The 17,773-nt window shown below is 36.7% G+C and overlaps 1 protein-coding gene and 1 long non-coding RNA gene across 4 annotated transcripts in view; one reads left to right on the plus strand and one right to left on the minus strand.

Moving 5' to 3' along the window:
• Window positions 1-2,022: 2,022 nt before the first annotated feature.
• On the minus strand, window positions 2,023-3,006 carry LOC129771495 (uncharacterized). The gene is made up of 3 exons (XR_008742391.1): window positions 2,980-3,006; window positions 2,301-2,920; window positions 2,023-2,242 (listed from the first exon to the last, which is right to left on the minus strand). It is a non-coding gene; the product is annotated as an uncharacterized LOC129771495 (long non-coding RNA).
• Window positions 3,007-9,195: 6,189 nt separating this feature from the next.
• The window catches only part of LOC129764529 (serine/threonine-protein kinase ULK2), a 168,480-nt gene continuing 159,902 nt past the window's right edge, over window positions 9,196-17,773 (plus strand). For all 3 annotated transcript variants that reach the window (XM_055763704.1, XM_055763706.1, XM_055763705.1), the window contains exon 1: window positions 9,196-10,260. In XM_055763704.1, coding sequence (XP_055619679.1) covers window positions 10,171-10,260 — 90 coding nt within the window. In that variant the 5' untranslated portion in view covers window positions 9,196-10,170. The remainder of the gene's footprint in view (window positions 10,261-17,773) is intronic.

Genomic DNA, 17,773 nt, shown 5'->3' on the forward strand with positions numbered 1-17,773 from the left:
TTGCTGAAAGGAGCGATATCAACTGTAAATTAGTTGATGGTAGAAAAAATTAAAAATACAGCTATGAAGAATTTGGAAGACTGATTTGTTAGCAAGAGGATTGCTTAACCTTCAGCAAGTGATTTGCTGAAGGGGTCAAAACCAAAAGTTTCTTTTTTAAGCAAGTGAATTGCTTAAAACTCAGCAAGTGGATTGCTGAGAGTAACAACATCACCAGTAAGTCGGTTGATGAAATACAGCATGTGAGATGCTGAAGAAAGATTTTTTAAACAAGTGGTTTGCGAAGCTCAGCATGTGAGTTGCTGAGAATATGATCAATGCATTATTCAAATGAATATTAAAAGCATAGCTTCCAGTCTTAACTGAGGGAAAGATTGGAGATGGTTAACTATACAATGTAGATGACATTATGAGTTATTTGAATACAAGTAACAGGAAAAAAAATTGAATGAAATTTTTAAATGTATTTCAAAGTATATCACACTATGAGAGCATGAGTTGCATGCATAAAGAAAACGACTTGAAAAAGTTTATGTGAGCTACGATCAGTCGTATTATATGATTAGTCGGAACAGTTACATGAGAACTGAGGCTTTAAAATTGGATTTAGTATTCAGAGACAAACTTTAATGTTAATACTTGCTGAAGGAACGGTAATTGTACTACCAAAAGATTAGCACATTGACTAATTATTTCAAAAGGATGTTTTGAGAAAAACAATATCAGCAATGTAACAAGACAACTAGCAAAGGGATGTTGGATTCAAGATTCCTTTCTTGGCAACGAGATAACTTAGCATTAAAATGGAACGTTGTGTTTGATGAAAGAAAATCTTATAAGAGAAAAGAAAATGTAATTTGCATTTCCTTTAATGGAAAATATTATATAACACTGAACCTCAATGAATAATTTTCCAAAAAGAAACTTGAAGTTAGTTTATATAATTAACGGTTATATCAAATTACTAGTGAGAGCAATTATTCGAAATTTACGAATGTTTACGATTAGTTTGCATAACTGTATGCAGAATAAAAATGAAACAAAAAATACTATTATTAATAAAACAAATAATAAGTTATGTTTTCTAGTATAAACTTGTAAGTGTAAGTGTAAGGAAAAGATAATAATGTGAGTGAAATCAAATCACACAATAAAACACAGAATAAAGCGATACAGCTACAGATGGAAATATGTTCAAGCAAATGTATATGATTTAGAACATGTAGAACGACTATCAAAAATTTAAATTAAAATGTAGAAAAGAATGATAATACTGAAGAATTTGGTAAATCTATGTAGTAGATTTACGGAGTCCGGAATGTTACGGACAGCTGAGGCTTATCGCGGATCGAGTTACAGATCCATAAGATAAGCAATATTTGAGATTATATTTAGAAAAGACCTCCAAGCGAGGTATAGAAACGTTTAGAAAGGACCAATGTAAGGCAATTAAAAGATGTAAGAGCTCAAGTGTTTTGTTAGGCTAGAAAACGCTTGTAGTTCGAAATTATTGCCGGTCATAAATTCAGAATGGACGAATATTTAAATAGCGTCCGGTAAACAATTTAATGCATGCATCATTTAGGATGCATTTTTATTACCCTTTTCCATCCCTAGCTGCGCTCAGCCAGATACACCAGCAGGGTGTAATAAAATAAAAGGATGTTATTTAGAGCGAAGGATGGAAAGGGGAAGTCCAAGAATAAGATAGGCGCACCGACGAGGTGCTATAAACTTAAGGTATTTTCTTAGGGTAGTGCAGCCGTCTCAGACTGCACGTTACCATACGCTAGAAGAAGGGACAAGGAAGGTAGATGATCTAAACGAAACCGATATGTTATCGGTTTTCAAGAGAGAGAGAGGAGATGTTCCTCGTCAATCTTAGTTTAAGGAACCATGTATATATTGTGAAACTTTTGAATAAATTTTTTAGTATTGTAACAGAACTCACGCGAAAGCGTTAAAATTTTTCTTTCAATAGAGAAATTTTTCATCTGGTATTCTGCGTACTGTCACGACGAATGAAGAAATCAATGATTTCTGGGCATTATGAAAAATATAACAATTATAAATCGTTATCTATAACAAAATCACCTAACTTACGAAGACCGCTCTACTATCTCGAAATATTTTTGAGAGTTTCACAATAATATAAACATCTCAGCATATTATTACACAAATAGCAATTATTTAGCGCGAATGGGCTGACAAAATGCTATCGCAATCATTCCAATTTTCAATACTGAAACAAAACATAAATCGATTAAATATGTGACAACGATAGAAACCAATGCTCATACCTAACGGTCCTTGGTAATAGATGAACATTTAGACCTCCCATGAACAATATCCGGAGACTATGTCATGATGAAAGTCATAGTATATAGGATCCGTTTGTAAATCCACATAGCGATGCTGGTGGTGGTTACTTTTTGTGTTGAAACACGCCACTTCAGTCAAAAACTGGTGTTCACTCATGTTCGCAGGAATTGACCTTGAATCAATTTTGATAACCTTCAATTGTTCTGGTTCCTACACGCTATCAGTATATCGTTGGATTCGTTGGAACGGCATCGGTCTTATTTCCAACCGCACATCACGAGACGATATGATGCAGCACCGGAACGTTAGCATACAATTTCATCACTGCAAAACTCTCTGCACGGTTCGCTTCATATCACTATGACCACGAATAACTTTACGGATATGTTCAAGATGCATATTATTTTTCCGAGCATCGACAAATAAATACTGCCGTTTTCGTCTGCAACTGTTGCATTTTCATTTATTTTTCTTCGAAATAAAATATCCGATTCGATGTGCCCCCCTCCATGAAATAAGTCGAACAACTGCTTGCTGCTGCTGTGTTTTGCTCGCTGCATTATGTAGGTCTTCCAATCTGTAATGTTGTTCAGAAAAGCTGAAAAACACAAAATTCATCATGATTGATATTTGAAAAAACAACAAATCTTGTCGTACCTACGAAACATGATTCTCGATCCATTTATTGTTTTGTTTTGAACAAACTGTCATTATCATGAGAGAAAGAGAAAAGACTCGATCAGTGATGCCGTTTCGCTCTGTACAAGTAATCGTGTACAATTATGGCTGAAACTATAGGCAGTGCTGCCTATGGGGGGAAAGGCGGGGTAAAATTCCAGCACTTTTGAGCACTTTCCGTTGCTCGGTCCACATGGTGCTTAAAACCGCTCGAAAATATATGAAACTGGGTCACCATGTACAGCGCTAGAACCATGCAAGCAACTCGGTACAATCACTGTACCTGTACCGACCTATTTTACCGCTGTAGATGGCTACAGTTGTACTGTGTGCAGCGCCATAGACGGTTAGTGGTGGGTAGCATGAACAAATCGTATCAAAACATTTGGTATACATTCTTTTCAATGACTTTCTCTTGAGTTGATAATCCAGATTAGAAACATATTTGTTGTGTTCGATAGTTTAGACGCTAAATAAAAACCTTTTTCATTGAAATATTGGTGAAAATACAATGCAATAAATTCAAACTTCTGATTGTCAGTCTGACATGCGGTACAATGTACAACCAAAGTATGTGTGTCATGCTATCGTGGTACCTGTACAACGCTGTACACGTACAGCGCTAGTACAGTTGTATGTCTGTCCATGGTATTACAGAGACAAGGCTAGCTACTCCGGATCAGTCATTTTTTAGTGACGTCATCTGAGTCGTTGAATTAGCAATGTGTTCTTATTTTTTATTTTTCGTGCTTTGTAAGTTTGTGCGTTGATAATATAGTTGATTATATTTAACACCATGAATAATTTGATAAAACATTTATCCACAAAAAACATAATTCTCGGTTTTTCGGAAAGCCAATGAATCTCTTTTTTGGTCCGATAATGTCATTTTCATAATTTATACACCCGCTCACAGCGCATTGAACCATTTTCGATTTTTCATTTCAGGAACATTTACGCGTAAGTCGGAAAACAAAATACAACTGGCGACTGTTTACTACACTGACAATTCGGATGACGTCATCGAAAATAAATGTTTACTCGCTAAAGAACTAGCCTTGTCTCTGTAAGCCGTGGTGATCACCCTTATGTCAGCGCGATCCAGTCACGGTGAACCAAGGGGAAGTATTGAAATATGTAGAAAATTTTAGCATGACATTTTTTTTTGCAAGACATTTTATGTGAAAATAATTTTGACGTCGGACTACCAGCCTTAAGTGCGCTACACATACACCGTCTCGTCACCGTGAAGTCAACGTAAAGGAATGAAATGTCAAATATTCTCCCATGGAAATCGTATGGGAGCAGTCACATACACCATCACTGGCAACTTTGACGTCGGCAAAATAAGTCCAATAGAATAGTTGACGGGACGGTGACGGCGACGCTATATGTGTACCGCACTTTATTTTGTATTCCGACGGATTTCCATTACGTTCGAAAACGTTATTTCGTTCGAGTTGTAATTTCGCATGCTCTGTTTCGAACGTTTTGCCCATATGAAGTTCGAAGAGAAACAGATCGAACGAAATCAAAAACAACTCGAACGGAATACAAAATGGAATTTTATCAAGTTCGAAATATTTCGAATCGATCGAAATACAGAATAGGGGTGTACATCTTCCATTTATATACTGGGGTGCAAGTTCAAAGCTTCGAGAACGAGAGTGTTACATTAGAGAAACAGGATTTTGAGCATTAATACCTTTTTTCCGGTTGAAAGAAATGGTATGATAACCGCTTGATTCGATAAAATGTATACGCGTTATATGTGTATTACCTTTTGATCCAAAAACTTGTTTCAATAGCTCAAAAATTGCTTTGGAAGCAAGCTACTGAAATTACAAAAATCTGTATATAAGCAGGTGCCAGCTCGGAAATCCACTCAATTATAATTGTACAGCGGTTGGATCATGTTATCGCTGCTCAAGATTGATATGGCGAAGCTAACTTCGTTCATCAAGAAACTAATGAACAATCTGCCGCTACTATCGGGGGAGAAGAGAACAGTTACTGCTGCAAAAAACCAACTTGCTGCTGTGAAGGAGGCGACCAGCAAAAAGAAAGCTGCTGCTGCCGCTAAAAGTTAAACAAATCCTCAAAAATCGCTGCATACATGCCGAAAATGCCGAAGCCATAGAAATCAGCAGCAGCTTTGAAAAAAAAACTACCGTTGCCACACATGACGCACAACACTAGAGAAAACACGAGAGTGTTTTCAGCAAATCACATCCAGTTATTTCAGAAAGAGTTTTTCAAATACTGTGGTCAATTGCATTCTTTTTATAATTTCTTCGATCAAGTGCAATCAACGTAAGATTGCATCTTTCGAGTACTTATTAGGGGTACAATGAATCTTGAAAAAGACAATTCATTCCTGCTCGACACTCGCACAAACGATGTTCACTCGACAATTTCACAAACGGGAAGTAGGTGTTGTGAGGGAAGGCAGAGTGAACGCCACATTTATGAAGACTGATTGGAAGCGACAGATATGTTATCTATTGGAAGTGGTATACAAACTATATCACACACAAAGGGGACCTCTTGACCCTTTTAGTTTTATGGACAAGACTGATTGGTTCACCTTCACTGTCGATCAAATTCGATTGGACCTTCAGTGATACCACTGCCTTGATTAGCGACCTGCATGTCAAATTTGAAATTTGCATATGAATGGTCCATCTTCATCCGAATCGTGATCACTGCCTATTAAAAATGCAGACACAGCATCCTTTTTAGTCAACCTATTATTATTTTTATCGGACACAAACAGAATTCCCTCAAAATGCACCTGGGAGAAATCAATGTAGGCTCTTTTCATTGGGAGATTAGCACTTATTTTATATATTCCACATACAAAGAATTCGAAAACTGAATGAATGATCAGAAAAAGTGACAAATGAGCCCAAAACACCCATAAATTCACACAAGATCTCAACCGGCAAGCAAATTATAAACATCAGTTTGCTTATTATTTCGGATATCGTTTTAGAAATCATCGAAATAATTAATTAGGACAACTATATCGAAATTATCAAAAGTAAAAAAAACTTGTTTGAATGGACCGATGCTACTGGAAGCCATGATGTGGGCTGATCTGGTACATCTTTTATTATTTCCTGCATGATCAGTGTTCAAATTTATTAGCCCCATATATTCCTGTTAGTCGTAGTCCTACGTCAAAAATCGAATCGGGGATAAAAACGCACAAATGTACTCACAAACAAAGGTTCACGTCAAGTTTGAACACTTTTCTCACAAATGAATGACAATAACTTGCTTGATTGAAATTGTCCGATTTGAATTTTCTTGATGAGAATGCGTAAACAGACTAAGAAGAGAACAAACCATCTGTCATTCAGCTGGCTCCTCTCTCTCAGGTTTCAACAAGCGATTAGACCAAAGTCATTGATAATCTTCAAAAAATTTGAGTTTGATAATGCATATAGGCTATGAATACTGTGGATAGTGGTGATGAAATCGATGTCATATTAAGTTGGATGATATCATTGATAATGTAATATCATGGACAGACATACAGCTGTACTAGCGTTGTACGGGTACCATCGTGACATGACAGACATATACCGCATGTCAAACTGGCAATCAGAAATCTGACCAATTTTCACCACATATTTCAATGAAAAAGGTTTTCTTTTATTTAGCGTGTAAACTATCAAACACGACAAACAAGTTTCCAATCTGATTTATTAACTCAAGAGAAATTCAATGAAAAGAATGTTTTCCAGACTATCTGGGACGAGTTGTTATGGATATCATTATTATATTATATACATATGGGTATTTAAAAGACTTATTTTATCCTTTCAAAACATATTTTTGAGATTGCATTTTTGAGAAAATATGAAAAATCATTAAATTCGCACCAACCAAATGTTACGATTCATAAAAACAGAAATTAGAAGAATCCAAAGTTTTATAATATTTGGCAACTCTAGCATCTTCATGTCATGGCTTCGTTTTTGTGCGACGAAGAAGAGTAAGAAGCCAGTTGTCTCATCTTGTCTTAGATGCTACCCACCACTTACCATCTATGGCACTGCGCACAGTACAACTGTAGCCATGTACAACGGTGAAATAGGTTGGTACAGATACAGCGATTGTACCGAGTTGCTTGTATGGTTCTTGCGCTATACATAGTTACAGACATACAATTTTCGAAGTAAAACGCAGGTACAATGGTATGTCTGTCATAGGTATAAGGGGCTGTCCACATACCACGTGGACAGAAAAAGTACGATTTTAGACTCCCCCGTCCCCCTCCGTGGACAAGCATGGATATTTTCATACCCCTCCCCCTGTTGTCCACGTGGACATTTTTCCTTATTTTACTAGAATAATTGATGAAATAACTGAAATGCGCATAAATTATGTTTTAATTCTATTGAAGTTTATTTGTTCCGCGTCCGACTTCAATTCGTACCGCCCAATAGCAATGCTGTCTTGTATACGGAAATTGATGGAGAAAATGATCTTGCCATCCACAGTTTTATTTTAGAAGTGTGCTTATTCCATCTGGAAATCATAAAGCTTCCTGAGGTGTTGGCAGTAGCAAAAACAATACTTGAAGTGTGTTGTATATTTTGTCATAATATGAGCCCCATCAGTACCGAACTTTTCGAGCGCACACAAACGAACAGAACAATTTTTCATACATAAATTATTTTTTATTAATAAAAAATAATTTCAAGGAAAGAAAAGATAAAGTAGGAAGCATGCACTGATATCTATAGATCTGCATTTAACAAAGGATTGAGGAGTAAAGGGTCGAAGGGTTTTTGAGTGATTTCGGAATGCTGTACCGTTTTGACTTATATTCCGAACAGACTCAAATTCCGAACACTTCATTTTGAATTTCAATTTACTGAACATTAATGTTATAAATAATTGAATAATGAAAACCCCGATATTCTTTAAGGTAAACCTTTCCGTATAACAACATTTATAGGTGTCAAAATAACATTGATGTTCAATAAACTCAGTTTTTACAATGAAGTGATCGGAATTTGAGTCAAAAATCAGTATTTCGGAATTTAAGACAAAATTGTAGTTTTAATTCGGTTGATAAAAACAATATCATGCATTTTTGGAAATTTAGTAAAAACCAATAAAACACCACAAAATTTTAAGTTTCTTCGTTACTCCTAGAAGATACTTGGTTCCATTAATTTGAATATTTCACAACTGCATTCGTGCTCCCGTGGCCGAGTGGTTAGCGTCATAACTAACATGCCGGGTGTTCGGGTTCGATTCCCGTTCTGGTCGGGGGAATTTTTCGTCAAAGAAATTTCCTCCGACTTGCACTGTGATCACGCGTATTCTAGAGCTTGCCACTCAGAATGCATTCAAGGCGTGTTATTTGGCATAGAAATCTCAACTAAGTACTAATAAAAATGACGCAAGTAATACTACGTTGAGACGGCGAAGTTCCTCTAGGAACGTTAGTGCCATTGAAGAAGAAGAAGAACAACTGCATTCATTTTACACGCAATTCTATATGAAAAACAGACATAATTATCCTGAGACTAACTATTCTCGATATAAAACAACATGTATAGAAAGTTATATCCCATGAAAAACCATTCGCATTCGGAATCGTTTATTTTTTATAGTTTTGGGTTATGGGCGTCTATGCATACTCCGTAACTATGAAAGTTCGATCAAAGGAAGTTTAAATGAGATATTTTTAGAACATAGATATAGAAAAGTTCAATGATATGAGAAAAAAATATGAACGTTTGACTGGGCTGCACTCTCAGACGGCTCAATTCGTTTATCGATAAATCCGGAGAGTTTTGAAATTCCTAAAAATGTTATAGATTTTATTTAATATTGAATGTATAGGTGATTGTATTTAAAAGATATATTTGTTCTTCCTGTCCACGTGGATGAAGTCCGTAACCCCTCCCCCTCTTTGTGGACAAGCGTGGACATTTTCTTACCCCCTACACTCCCTAAAGTTGTCCACGTGGTATGTGGACAGCCCCTAACGAGCTAAATTCCTATTCACTCGAATTACATAATAGGGCCCACCATTTATCTCCGCAAGTTATATTTTGCGCCCCTCGTTCGTATTTGCATTCCTATCCCTCGCAAACAAACTGTCATTTTTGACCACCGTTTTCTGCCTTTGTTTTGTTTTTTCACCGCAGCAAAATTCACGTCTGCCATCGAGTGTATTGGTATCACGAGCGGTTCCTGGCGAGGCTGTAAAGCAGGGGACAACGGTGTGTGTTGAATTGTCGAGAGCAAAAGAAGGAGAAAAAAAAACTATAATACCAATTTACATTTCCTTGATGGTGGAATACTGAAATCTTGTGTGTACCATTGTGCTGTGCTATTGCCTTTAATTTAACTGCGAAAGAGTACAGCCGCTGCCACGAAAGAAAGGACACACGGGTTCGTTCGTTCGTTTGCGAAATCGGAGTGTTTGGTCATTCGCGAAAGTTGCCCATTGATTTGCTCCTGTTTGGGAGGACTGTGTTTTGGGAAAATTTTTGCGTCTCGCGTTTCCGAAGGAGTTTTTCGCGTTGGGGAAAAACGTTTGCCCACCTCTTGCCCGATATCCTACGACAGTCGGGAGAAGAAAAATAAACGGACCCGAGAGGGATGCATAGTGCTTATTGATTTGCCCCACGGTGGAGAGTTTCCGCCCCGCAGAATCGGCCAAAATCTGGAACAGAAATGTCAATCTGGAAAAATTTTCAATCGAGCGATTACTGAGCCGATTTTCGAACGGAGGAAAAGTGCTACCGAGATTGTTGACCATCGTGCGAAACGGGTGCTGTCATTTCCTTTTGTTTGTTTTCTGCAATCGATAAGAAATAAAGTGGAAGAAGTTTTGCATCCCCAGTAAAGAAGAGAAATTGCTGCAATTGCAATTTCGGTAGTGGTGAAGAAGGGTCGGCAAAATCTCCCCTTTAAGTGAATATTTTGCTCAAATTATACGCCGATCTAATGAGAAAAAGAGCAAAAGAAGTGTGGTGCCAATTGCTTTAGTCAAATCTACAGTGGAAGTAATATAATATAGGGTCGAAAGTGCAAATATTTTAAGGTGAAAGTTGTGTAAAATCATTTGTTCGCACGGGAAAGAGGGGCCAGCTTTTACAATTAGGTGTTCTGCCAGATTCCATCGAAGGTGTCAACATGGAACAGGTTGGGGTCTTTGAGTATAGTAGCAAGGATCTGATAGGTCATGGAGCCTTTGCCGTTGTCTTCAAGGGTCGACATCGGGAGGTGAGTTGATGATTTTTGTTTTTCGCCTTGCACATATTCGGTAACGTCGTCGTAGTTGAAGTGTTATTATTTGCAAATAGGCTAATCAGAAGCAAAACACGACAGCGTAAATCGCTAACATGCTAATGACGAATAAATGGATCGAGTACGAACACTGGCAAGGTCGTGAATGAGTGTGGAAAAAATCAAGAAAATCAATACAAACAATAATAAATCGTTCGAAAATTCCATTCAAGCTGATTTTACATAATTTTGATAATAATATTACATAAAATCAGCTCTTTATTCGGCAACTCAAATTTGTTTAAGCTGACTTTGAGTTGACTGGGTAATTTCTAGTGATGAAACGGATGGTAATTTAATCGGATACCGGATATCCGGCAAGATTTGAGATGGGATGGCCGAATATCCAGGTCTCACGAAATACGAAATTTGGAGAAACTGCATGTGGGCGTGAAGCAAATAAAGTATCATTTTTAAGGGAGCTCAACTCTAACGACGAAACCAACAAGAGGCTGCCCTCAAGGAGGAGTTCTGTCTCCTTTGCTGTGGTCTCTTGTTGTTGATGAACTTCTCAACAATCTGACCAACCAGGGGTACGAAGTCATTGGATTTGCCGATGACATAACTATTTTAGTTAGGGGTATATGTGAGCATACTATTTCCAACAGAATGCAGACAGCCCTAAACTACACACTCAAATGGTGCAAACTGGAAGGACTCAGCGTCAATCCTTCTAAAACAGTTATAATTCCATTCACCAGGAAAAGAAAGTACAAGATTGCAAATCTTAGATTAGGAGGTGTACAATTGGAGCTTTCCAAACGAACAAAATATTTAGGTGTCATACTTGATCAAAAGCTAAACTGGAACGACCACCTAGAGTATGCTATTTCTAAAGCCCGAACTGCTCTTTGGGCATGTAGTAGTATATTCGGAAAAAAATGGGGTCTAAAACCGAGAATGATTCACTGGGTATACTCGGCAATTGTGAGACCCAGGTTAAGTTATGCTTCGTTAGTGTGGTGGCCTAAAACAACACAAATATCAGCTCAGAAAAAGCTTGATAAACTACAACGTCTGGCATGCCTATCAATAACTGGAGCAATGCCCAGTATTCCTTCCAAAGCCCTAGATGCTCTTTTATACCTTCTACCCCTGCACCAATATGTGCAACTTGAAGCGGAAAAAGGTGCTCTTAGGCTTAAACGTACGAAACAATTCCAACAAGGAGATCTTAAGGGGCACTTGCAAATCCTGAAAGATTTTCAACTGAATCCTATATTAATCATGAACGAAGACTGGATGGAAACAGAGACTAACTTCAGCGTTCCTTTCAAAGTGATTGAATTCAATCGCAGCGTATGGGAAGAAGGTGGTCCAATAACTCGTCCGGGATCACTCGTGTTTTACACAGATGGGTCAAAAATTGGAAAATCTACAGGAGCTGGGATTACTGGACCAGGGATAGATGTCTCAATTCCAATGGGACAGTGGCCTACAGTTTTTCAAGCAGAAATACATGCTATTCTAACATGTACAAACATTTGTTTGGCTAGGAAACACAGGTATGCCAGTATCTGTATTTTCTCAGATAGCCAAGCAGCTCTAAATGCATTGAAAGCATATACTTGTCAGTCAAAGCTAGTTTGGGAATGTATTCTTTCTTTAAAAAAACTAGCTGTAACTAATGACGTTAATCTATACTGGGTGCCTGGTCACTGCGGTATAGAAGGTAATGAAAAAGCTGATCTTCTAGCAAGATTAGGATCTTCAACTAAATTCGTCGGACCTGAGCCATTTTGCGGATTATCTACATCCTGTCTGAAATCCGAGCTCAAATCCTGGAAAATATCGATGATTGAAGCCAACTGGAGAGCTCTATCAACATCACGACAATCAAGATCATTCATTACACCTTGTAATAGAATAACACGCAGCCTACTCAGCTTGAATAAAGCCGATCTGAGTATGTTGACTGGGCTATTGACCGGACATTGTCCGAGCAGGTATCATCTCAAAAAAATTGGGAAAATAACGGATGATAAATGTCGTTTCTGCAATTTTGATGCTGAAACTTCGGAACATTTACTGTGTCAATGCAGTGTATTGATTCAGCAAAGACTGCGGATTCTTGGAAAGGGCATTCTTATGCCTAACGAGATATGGTCTGCTGAACCAAAAAAGGTAAGAAACTTCTTAAAAGAAGTCATACCTTCTTGGGGGGAGATGCAAAGTCCTAGTGCGACTATCACTTATTCCTTGAGTGATGGAACGAACTGACAGCGCATATATAGTAAACTGGAGTGCACCACAATAGATCAAACTAATGGTCGCAGTGGTTCAATGCTCCTACAGAAGAAGAAGGGAGAAATAAACAGATTTTTACATGAAAAAATGAACGATGAATCAATGGCTGCATTTAGAAGGAGGTTGATAAAGAGCTTTTTTTGCTACAAATCACATCAGGATTCATAATTTGTGGCTAAAAATGATTATACACATACAAAAATTCGAAGTCTCAAAAATTCATAAAAATTCAACATGTTCGGGGTCTAGATTTTCATTTTACCCCCTATATCTTCCGGTTAGACGTAGTCCTACGTCAAAAACAAATTTGTTAAGTAAAAATAGCAATTTCATGAGTCTTTATTATAAAAACAACATTTTTCATTGCATTTCCGTCAAACCAAGCATTTTATTCCAATGACACGCAAAATAAGAATAGAAAACAAGTATAAAAGCCCGAGATTGAGAAATAACAAATCACCAAATTAACGCAAAAAAGTTGAAGATATCAACATTCAGTGTGGCCTCCTGTTGAACCTGTTGAAAACATTTGGGCATACTATCGACCAAGTTCTGGATGGTCCATTCCGTTCCACACCTTCTGGAGAGCCGTAGAATAAGTGTCCTCATTAGTGACACCATCTTTCACCACTTTGTTTTCGAGAATGGCCCACAGATTCTCAATCGGGTTGAGACTTTCTGGACTTGGAGTATATGATGGCCATTCAAGGCAAATTCCAACCGATTCAGTTTATTTTTCTTGCTGATAAATGGAGGTATTTCATGTAAATCTGTTCTTGAGTCCATGCTCAGCTAGTCTGCGGCGTAAGGTTCTGGCCGATACTGCCAACGAGAGGTTTTCCTGAATGACTTTGGCTGATACTTTTGGAGATTTCTTCACTTCCCGGATGATTCGTTGATCCGACGGCCTCTTCCGGATCAATCAGCAAACGAACCGCAAGCTGTATGCTCGTGCACAATTTCACGCACTGCTTCCCGGCTTATTCCGAGCTTCTCTGCACTCTTCCGCAGCGAAATCTGCTGCAAATGATCCTGAACAACGAAATTTCGGACTTGCATGCTGTTTTTCTTTCGATTTTGTTGATTTTTTTGTGTAGACAACAATCGACTTTTATGTGTCAACGTAATCAACACTTTGTTTATATCGCGCCCAAGGCGCCTAGAAGTACAGGGTGGGCTATTTAAAGTGGAAGCATCTGGCAACCCCATAACTTTTGACAGAGATGTCGAATTAACAAATGTCATACCGCGTTGGAGTACAATTTTAACCGTGGAACAATACACACCTAAACAACACGCTGAAATTGTTCAGCTGTACATTCAAAATAACTTCTCAATTGTGTTAACCTAAGTGGTGCGGACTCAATCCACTTCATTCTCAAGCAAATTCTTGCATGTTTTCAAGCGATTTCTTGCAATAAATTCTCAGACCACCAGAGATGCCAGATTTACAAATATGTTTGTAAATTTACAGACATATCTGTAAAACATTCATCACATCAAAAATATTTGACTCACCATATGACATTTTTCCATAGTTTTAATACAGAAAAGTTATTATATTTAGTATATATCAATACACATGACGTTAGACCAGCGATACTCAACCTGCGGCCCGGCAGTCCTTCTTGTTGGCCCATCTGGTGTGTATGATGTTTGGAACTCATACACATAAGTACTTTTGCCTTGACATCACTGCAGACGAAAAAGAGGATACGGTTATTCACAATTAATGAACAATTCTCGCGTAACTTTTGAAAAGGTCCAATGTAACATTTTCGCCAACTCGAGAAAAACGTAGTTGAAGACCCGAACATTATTTCGCGAATTGTCTTAAAAGCTATCAATCTTTATCACTGTTTTCACCACTAGCTGTCAAGAAAAACTTCGTAAAACCAATCGTAACTATTGTTCCGTAATTTGAGATTAAGGTTGAAGCCTCGGAGCGAAAAATGTTACATTGGACGTTTTGACTGCCCGCGTTTGCACATTGGACATATTACGTTGCACTATAAAAATTTGAAACTAACTAATAAACAACAATCCAAATATCAGCATTTCGTTCTAAAGACTGATTACTATTGTTATCACTCGTTGAATTGCACTGAAATCGATAACAACACCTGTAAGAAACAAATTCCAAAACGACCGAAGAACGACTGCGAGTTGTTTTGACTGCTTTGTTACTTCGGACGTTTCGGCCGTCGGAGGAAAGTGGCGTCCGAAGTAACAGCCGGGTGCTTAAAATTCGAATCTGTACATTGGATATTTTTTGTATCGGCGACAAAAAGATGAAGAAGATAGATACGTGAAAGATTGTTTTTGTAATACATTCAATGATTTAAAACTAATAGCGTGCATCCATTAACACGATTTGTTTACATTTGTTACATAGGACCTTTTCAAAAGTTACGCGAGAATTGCATTCTCTGCAGGTAAGGAAAAATCTTGAACGAAAATTGTCTCTGATAATTATTTTCTGTTCTAGACAAGATTGTTTTGCTGAAATGCAAGGAGATTTATTGAAAAATAGTTAAGTTAGGGTCAGGACTATGCAACCTATGTATTTAAACAACATCGAATAAAAATTTTCATTCTATTTTCAACAACTTACATTTGCCTTCGGGTCTGCTTATGACGAAATATGGGTTACTGTTCGATATTGTTACGACAGACATGGTTCATGGCCGTGTGGTGGTCTAAAACTTGTATAGCCTTGCATGGCGGATGGAAAATATACACTGCATTTTTTTAAAAATAAAAACGACAAGACCGCAAGCCTTGGTGGATGTCCAATATATCAACGGAGAAATACTGTGTTTTATAAAAATTAACAACGCGTATGTTTGTGTATGTATGTGTATGTATGTATGTGTAGATCGTTGAAACATTTAAACACACTTACAGCACATAAGTTATTAAGTGGTCCGAAAAATCATTTTTTTCCACTTTTTCCCAAAAATGACAAATGAAAATTAATAACATTTGAATCACTGAATCGATTTAGATGATCGACATATAAAATTGACCTAGCCTTTTATAAAAAAATATTTAACTTGCGAAATACATAATTATATTTTAGTAATTATTGATTGTAGTCGTTTTTTATTTTTTTTATGACTTTGAACTAGAGGGCGCTATATATTTTTATATTTTTTCTTGAAAGCTGAGGATTTTTTACACAATTATCTCGATATCAGGGTTGCTATTTTTTCATTTTTTAGATATGATTTAAAAAAAAATCATTTTTCCCCATTTGTCCAAAAATAACTTTCTGCAAAAAATCATAACATTTGAACTACTGAACCGATTTAGATGATCGATATATTAAATTGAAGCCAATAAGCAAAACTCACACTTGCGGGAAGATTGGATTCTAGTAGCATAGGTCTAGTTTAGTCACATATGAATATTGATCGAAGACTTAAAACATGTTAAATTTACAAAATTCTAACTTAAAAACGATAATTATAGCATCTCTGATATCGAGATATGTTAAGTAAATACTCCTCAGCTTTCCATAAAAAATATAAAAAAATATAGCGCTCCTATCTTTAACCGAGAAAACTATGAAAAACTAACTCAATCCATAATTACAAAAACAAAATTCAATTTTTTTCGCAAAAGTAATATTTTTTTAAAAAATATATCTCGTAAGCTTCAATTTGATATGTCGATGATATGAATCGGTCCAATAGTTCGAAAGTTATGACTTTTTGTAGTGGGAAAAATGGGGAAAAATTGTTTTTCGAACCATCGATTAGTTTTGCAAAATCATATTTCAAAAACGAAAAAAATAGCATCTCTGATATCGAGATATTTTATGCAAAAGTTCTCAGCTTTCAATCCATATTAAAAATAGGATCCATATTATATGCAAGTTAAATATTTCTCAATTAAAGCTCATTGGCTTAAATTTGATATGTCGATCATCTAAATCGGTTGAGTGGTTCGAAAGTTATAAATTTTTGAAAAAAGTCATTTTGGGAAAAAGTGGAAAAAATGATTTTTGGGATCACCCTAAAATGGAAATGGGCACCCTAATGACAAATTAAAAAAATACGAGTTTAATGTTTTGCGATAAAGAACAAAATTACCACTTTTGACGAAGAGCTGAGAACCACTATATTAGTTTGGCATGGAATGGCTGTATATATATATACAGAATACAATCTTACGTGCATCGTGATGTACAAAGTATTAATGAATAAGTGAAAATTAACGTTAAAAGACATTTCTATAGATCTGCACACTTTTACAGACTTTTCCACATTTTTAACAGACATTCACATGTTTTTACAGACTTTTTTTAAAATTCATCTGGCAGCTCTTCCTTCCACTTTTTATCGAATATTTCCAAATCGCAGGAGTAAACATTTACGTGACTCTGACTTTGTTTGTTTTTATTACGTTCGGAAAAACGTTATGACAAAGAGAGGGGACATTAAAAATGCGTTGCTCAGTGAAAGGCTGAGATGGTCTTTTAGAGATGCAATGGTTAATTAAACAATTGACGGAAAAATGTAGTTCGTTCATTTTATAATTTTACTTATTTTTGCCCTTGACAACAATACCTCTTTTATAGTGTTGATTATCATAAGAAAAATAACACTCCTGATCGTTGGATCTCTTTTGACATTTCAATTGGATCTTTTTTGACAGCCGTTTTGATTCAGTCCGCACTACCTAGGTGTTAACTAATCGTGCGTGGAAAAATAAAAATAAAGTTAAAACATCGCCTGGAGACAACACTATACGTCGATTATATGCCAAATTTATATCGTCTGGTAGTGTTGGTAATGCCAGTCATCTGTCCAGACCTAGGTAGTGCGGACTGAATCAAAACGGCTGTCAAAAAAGATCCAATTGAAATGTCAAAAGAGATCCAACGATCAGGAGTGTTATTTTTCTTATGATAATCAACACTATAAAAGAGGTATTGTTGTCAAGGGCAAACATAATTAGAATTATAAAATGAACGAGCTACATTTTTCCGTCAATTGTTTAATTAACCATTGCATCTCTGAAAGAGCATCTCAACCTTTCACTGAGCAACGCATTTTTAATCTCCCCTCCCTTTGACATAACGTTTTTTCCGAACGAAATAAAAACAAACGAAGTCAGAGTCACGTAAATGTTTACTCCTGCGATTTGAAAATATTCGATAAAAAGTGGAAGGAAGAGATGCCAGATGATTTTTGAA

Source organism: Toxorhynchites rutilus, chromosome 2 (genome assembly GCF_029784135.1).
Source record: "Toxorhynchites rutilus septentrionalis strain SRP chromosome 2, ASM2978413v1, whole genome shotgun sequence".
NCBI classification, from domain to species: domain Eukaryota; kingdom Metazoa; phylum Arthropoda; class Insecta; order Diptera; family Culicidae; genus Toxorhynchites; species Toxorhynchites rutilus.